The following is a 6,025-nucleotide window of genomic DNA, read 5'->3' as shown; positions in this document are numbered from 1 at the left end:
GAACGGATCTGTTGTCCGCCATTTTAGCGGATTTTAACTGAAGCAAAAAACTGATGTGTGAAACAGGCCTAACCAGCATGTCTTTAACAGCAACAGCTGGAGAAGATCTCTGATCACTGCTGTTAACCATTTAGATGCTGCTATCAATTTGGACAGCAGCTTTAAAGCCCTGCTGAAAAGCACTAAAAATGCATGTAATCCACACATGACTGTATAAACAAAATTCTGTCAAATCCAAATACTAGAAAGTATCAAAAGTAAACCAAATTTATTTAAAACAAGACATAAACCGCAGCATCAAAAATAGAAAAAGGAACCCAAAAACATAATGAAAAAAAGAACAAGTGACCTAATCTACCTAATAGGTGTAGAAATGCTGAAGAAAAACAGCAACGTCAATAACTCACCAAATACTCATGGGAACATAGCCTTACACATAGGGTAAAACATTTCCCTCATTCTGAACATAAAAAAATTTTTCTCTTGTGTGACTTAGCTGATGTTTAATAAGATATCTTTTACCCAGAAAGCCTTTTCCACATTCTGAACATGAATATGGTTTATCCTCCATGTGATTTTTTTGATGTTCAACGAGATTTGATTTTACACTAAAACATTTCCCACATTCTAGACATGAATATGGCTTTTCACCTGTGTGGATTCTCTGATGTCTAACAAGATCTGACTTCTGTTTAAAACATTTCTGACATTCTGAACAACAAAATGGCTTCTCTCCTGTGTGAATTCTCCGATGGTCACTCAGACTTGATTTCTGAGTAAAACATTTCCCACATTCAGGGCATGAAAATGGTTTCTCCCCTCTGTGATTCTTCTGATGTTGAGCAAGATGTGATCTCTGAATAAAACATTTTCCACATTCTGAACATAAAAATGGTCTCTCATTTTTATGAATTCTTGTATGTCTACAAAGACTACATTTTGTCTTAAAATTCTTCCCACATTCAGTACATGTAAATATTTTCCCACCATGAGGAGTCATATCCTGTTGGTCATTAAGTAACTGATCAGGCGATGGTTCTTTTGGATTATTGGGATCAGTAGGTAACTCTCTGTTTAGAAGGAACAAGTTTAACGAGGAAATGGAACGTTCTCCAGAATCATCTTGTAAGACATCATTATATTCTACCTGATAATCTTGAGAAAAGGGAAAACGTTCCTCAAGGTTTCTGGTACAATCACCTGCAGGAAAGACAAACATTTCACTATTTTCTTCTATTTCAAAAGCACAAGAAATAAGATTTATAAAGGTGAAAACAGAATATTTAGTAGGGTGACAATATGTTTATACAATGGGTACGGAAAGCATTCAGACCTCTTTAATTTTTTACTCTTTGTTTCATTGAAGCTATTTGGTAAATTAAAAGTTAACTTTTTTCTCATTAATGTACACTCTGTACCTCATCTTGACTGAAAAAAAAAGTAGAAATTTTTGCAAATTTATTAAAAAGGAAAAACTGAAATATCACATGGTCATAAGTATTCAGATCCTTTGCTCAGACACTCATATTTAAGTCACATGCTGTCCATTTCCTTGTGATCCTCCTTGAGATGGTTCTACTCCTTCATTGGAGTCCAGCTGTGTTTAATTAAACTGATAGGACTTGATTTGCAAAGGCACACACCTTTCTACATATGACCTCACAGCTCACAGAGCATGTCAGACCAAATGAGAATCATGAGGTCAAAAGGAACTGGCCAAGGAGCTCAGACAGAATTGTGGCAAGGCACAGATCTGGCCAAGGTTAGAATAGAATTTCTGCAGTACTCAAGGTTCCTAAGAGCACAGTGGCCTCCAATAATCCTTTAATGGAAGAAGTTTGGGACCACCAGAAGTCTTCCTAGACCTGGCCGTCCAGCCAAACTGAGCAATCGTGGGAGAAGAGCCTTGGTGAGAGAGGTAAAGAATAACCCCAAGATCACTGTGGATGAGCTCCACAGATGCAGTAGGGAGATGGGAGAACGTTAAACAAAGTCACTGCAGCCCTCCACCAGTCGGGCCTTTATGGCAGAGTGGCCCGACGGAACCCTCTCCTCAGTGCCAGACGTACGAAAGCCTGAAAAAAAAAAAACAAAAAAAAAACCACATGAAGGTCTCCCTGACTATGAGAAATAAGATTCTCTAGTCTGATTAGACGAAGATAGACCTTTTTGGTGATAATTCTAAGCGGTATTTGCGGAGAAAACCAGGCACTGCTCCTCACCTGCCCAATACAATCCCAACAGTGAAACATGGTGGCGGCAGCATCATGCTATGGGGGTGTTTTTCAGCTGCAGGGACAGGACGAATGGTTGCCATTTAAGGAAACATGAAAGCAGCCAAGTACAGAGATATCCTGGATGAAAACATCTTCCAGAGTGCTCTGGACCTCAGACTTGGCTGAAGGTAAACCTTCCAACCAGATAATGACCCTAAGCACGCAGCTAAAGTAACCAAGGAGTGGCTTCGGAACAACTCTGTGACCATTCTTGACTGGCCCAGCCAGACCCCTGACATAAACCCAATTGAGCATCTCTGGAAAGACCTGAAAATGGCTGTCCAACAACGTTCATCATCCAACCTGACGGAACTGGAGAGGATCCCCAAATCCAGGTGTGAAAAACTTGTTGCATCATTCCCAAGAAGACTCATGGCTGTACTAGCTCAAAAGGGTTATTCTACTCAAAACTGAGCAAAGGGTCTGAATACTTATGACCATGTGACATTTGTTTTCTTTTTTAATTATTTGCACAAATTTTTACATTTCTGCTTTTTTCAGTCGAGATGGGGTGCAGAGTGTACATTAATGAGAAAAAAAAGGAACTTTTTTGAATTTACCAAATGGCTGCAATGAAATAAAGAGTGAAAAATTTAAAGGGGTCTGAATACTTTCCGTACCCACTGTAAATCACTTGTGAGGCCACATAAAGGATATGGGATTCAGTTTTGGGCTCTGCATTCTAAAAAGGATATTCAAAAGTTAAGAGTCAGTTCAAAGGCAGACAACTAGATTACTAGATTATTATAATGGATGGAAGGCCACTCAGGGGAGATGTCATTTATATGTATAAATATAAATGTACTCGATGCAGAGGACTGGCGCATGACGTATTCCTTTCAAAGACAATACTAAGGACCAGGGGGGCATTCATTATGGATGGAAGAAGGGCGATTCTGGCAGCTAAATAGGGAAAGGCTCTTTACAGTTAGAGCAGTAAGACTGTGGAATTCCCTACCACAAGAGGTAGTAATGGCAGACACTAACAGCTTTTAACAAAAATGTAAAGTGCGGCGGAATATGTTGGCGCTATAGAAATAAAATTATTATAGTGGTTTGAAAAAACCACTATATTGTAATCCGAACGCTGCTAACTTATTCTTCTTCTTATTATTAAGTTGATTTCCGCAATTAATACAGCCCGAACGGCTACACGCACAGACTCCGTTGAGGTGTCGTTTCGAAGCCAGCGTCCATGAGAGGTGTGCTAAGTATTTTTCGTGTCGATCGGATTTGTAGTTTTTGCGCAATTTGCGTTAGAAATTTTTTTTCCCGTCATTGGAATGAATTGTCTCAATGCATATGAATGGGGAAATGGCAAAACGTGCCCTGAGGCAATTGAAATGGCAGTTGAGCTCATTGATATGCGCAGGCAGAGCCAGTTACTATGCCAACGCCTACGAGCGTCACATGACATCTCCAGGACAGAGCTTCTGCCACATAATATCAGCTCTTAAACCAAAACCCACAGCACAAATGCAAATCTAGCTTCATCACATGACACATGCCCCTGAGAGAGAATGTGCGCCAAAGTGGATTTAGAAGCCCAGTGAGCCAAACTGGCTCTTAAAGGGCCGAAGCGCCAAAGTGATTCTTAAAGGGCCGCCGCACCGAAATGAGTCTTAAAGGGCCGACGCGCGAAATCGAAAGCTGAGTGACCCCAGGCTCCAAATCGGAGGCTGAGCCACCCCGGCCTTAAAATCGGAGGCTGAGCCACCCTGGCCTCCAAATTCGACCCAGAGTGGCCCCGCCCACCAAAAACGGACCCAGAGTGGCACAGCCCACCAAATCGGACACTGAGGGCCCCCGCCCACCAAATCAGACTCAGAGTGGCCAAACCCACCAAATCGGACCCTGAAGGGCCCCGCCCACCAAATCGGACCCCAAGGAGCTCCGTCCACCAAATCGGACCCAGAGTGACCCCGCCCACCAAATCGGACCATGAAGGGCCCCGCCCACCAAATCGGACCCAGAGTGACCCCTCCCACCAAATCGGACACTGAGGGCCCCCGCCTACCAAATCAGACTCAGAGTGGCCCCACCCACCAAATCGGACCCTAAAGGGCCCCGCCCACCAAGTCGGACCCAGAGGGGCCCTGCCCACCAAATCGGACCATGAAGGGTCCCGGCCACAAAATCAGACCGAGGGGCCCCGGCCACAAAACCGGACGCTGAGGGCCCCCAACCACAAAACCGGACCCTGAGGGCCCCCGCCCACAAAACCGGACCCTGAGGGGCCCCGCCCACAAAATCGGACCCTCGGGGGCCCCGCCCACAAAATCGGACCCTCGGGGGCCCCACCCACAAAATCGGACCCTGAGGGGCCCCGGCCATAAAATCAGACCCTGAGGGGCCCCGGCCATAATATCGGACCATGAGGGGCCCCGGCCATAAAATCAGACCCTGAGGGGCCCCGGCCACAAAATCGGACCCTGAGGGGCCCCGGCCACAAAATCGGACCCTGAGGGGCCCCGGCCACAAAATCGGACCCTGAGGGGCCCCGGCCACAAAATCGGACCCTGAGGGGCCCCACCCACAAAATCGGACCCTGGGGGGCCCCACCCACAAAATCGGACCCTGAGGGGCCCCACCCACAAAATCGGACCCTGAGGGGCCCCACCCACAAAATCGGACCCTGAGGGGCCACACCCACAAAATCAGACCCTGAGAGGCCACACCCACAAAATCAGACCCTGAGGGGCCCCACCCACAAAATTGGACACTGAGGAATCCCGGCCACTAATTCAAATCCTGAGGAGCCCAGGCCACCGAATCGGATCCTGAGGGGCCCCACCCACCAAATCAGACCCTGAGGCCAAAGTGGCCCCTGAGAAGCACCCACATTTAAAACGGATCCTGAGTTGAAAGTCTTGCAGGGGCAGCAGGCAAGTCTATCTAAAAGGGGCAGCCCAGGCACCATTTCAAACCACTATCTGTACTTCCTTCAGGAAATACACATCTAGTTATAGTGGTTTGAAAAAACCACTATATTGTAATCCGAACGCTGCTAACTTATTATAGTGGTTTGAAAAAACCACTATATTGTAATCCGAACGCTGCTAACTTCTTTTTATTATTTTCCAGTTGATTTCCGCAATTAATGCAGCCCGAACCACTACACGCACAGACTCCGTTGAGGTGTCGTTTCGAAGCCAGCGTCCACGAGAGATGTGCTAAGTATTTTTCGTGTCGATCGGATTTGTAGTTTTTGCGCAATTTGCGTTTGAAATTTTTTTTTCCCGTCATTGGAATGCACTGTCTCCAATGCTTTTCAATGGGAAATGGCAAAACGTGCCCTGAGGCGATTGAAATGGCAGTTAAGCTCATTGATATGCGCAGGCAGACCCAGTTACTATGCCAACGCCTACGAACGTCACATGACGCCCCAAGGACAGAGCTTCTGCCACATATCAGCTCTTAAAGCGAAACCCACAGCACTAATGCAAATCTAGCTTCATCACATGACACATGCCCCTGAGAGAGAATGTCCGCCAAAGTTGATTTAGAAGAAGCCCAGTGAGCCAAACTAGCTCTTAAAGGGCCGACACGCCAAATCGAAAGCTCAGTGACCCCGAACCTCCAAATCCGAGGCAGAGCCACCCCGAACCTCCAAATCCGAGGCAGAGCCACCCCGAACCTCCAAATCCGAGGCAGAGCCACCCCGAACCTCCAAATCCGAGGCAGAGCCACCCCGAACCTCCAAATCCGAGGCAGAGCCACCCCGAACCTCCAAATCCGAGGCAGAGCCA

The 6,025-nt window shown here is 46.1% G+C and overlaps 1 protein-coding gene across 2 annotated transcripts in view; it reads right to left on the bottom strand.

The window, feature by feature from the left end:
* Positions 1-249: 249 nt before the first annotated feature.
* Positions 250-6,025, bottom strand: part of LOC141073600 (gastrula zinc finger protein XlCGF66.1-like) — a 72,069-nt gene continuing 66,293 nt past the window's right edge. For both annotated transcript variants that reach the window (XM_073560891.1, XM_073560892.1), the window contains one exon: positions 250-1,200. In XM_073560891.1, the coding sequence (XP_073416992.1) occupies positions 431-1,200 (770 nt within the window). In that variant the 3' untranslated portion in view covers positions 250-430. The remainder of the gene's footprint in view (positions 1,201-6,025) is intronic.

This window comes from Dendrobates tinctorius, unplaced genomic scaffold, assembly GCF_039654945.1.
Source record: "Dendrobates tinctorius isolate UK_male_01 unplaced genomic scaffold, ASM3965494v1 ptg000308l, whole genome shotgun sequence".
Taxonomy (NCBI): domain Eukaryota; kingdom Metazoa; phylum Chordata; class Amphibia; order Anura; family Dendrobatidae; genus Dendrobates; species Dendrobates tinctorius.
This window is presented reverse-complemented; position numbering and strand designations above follow the sequence as displayed.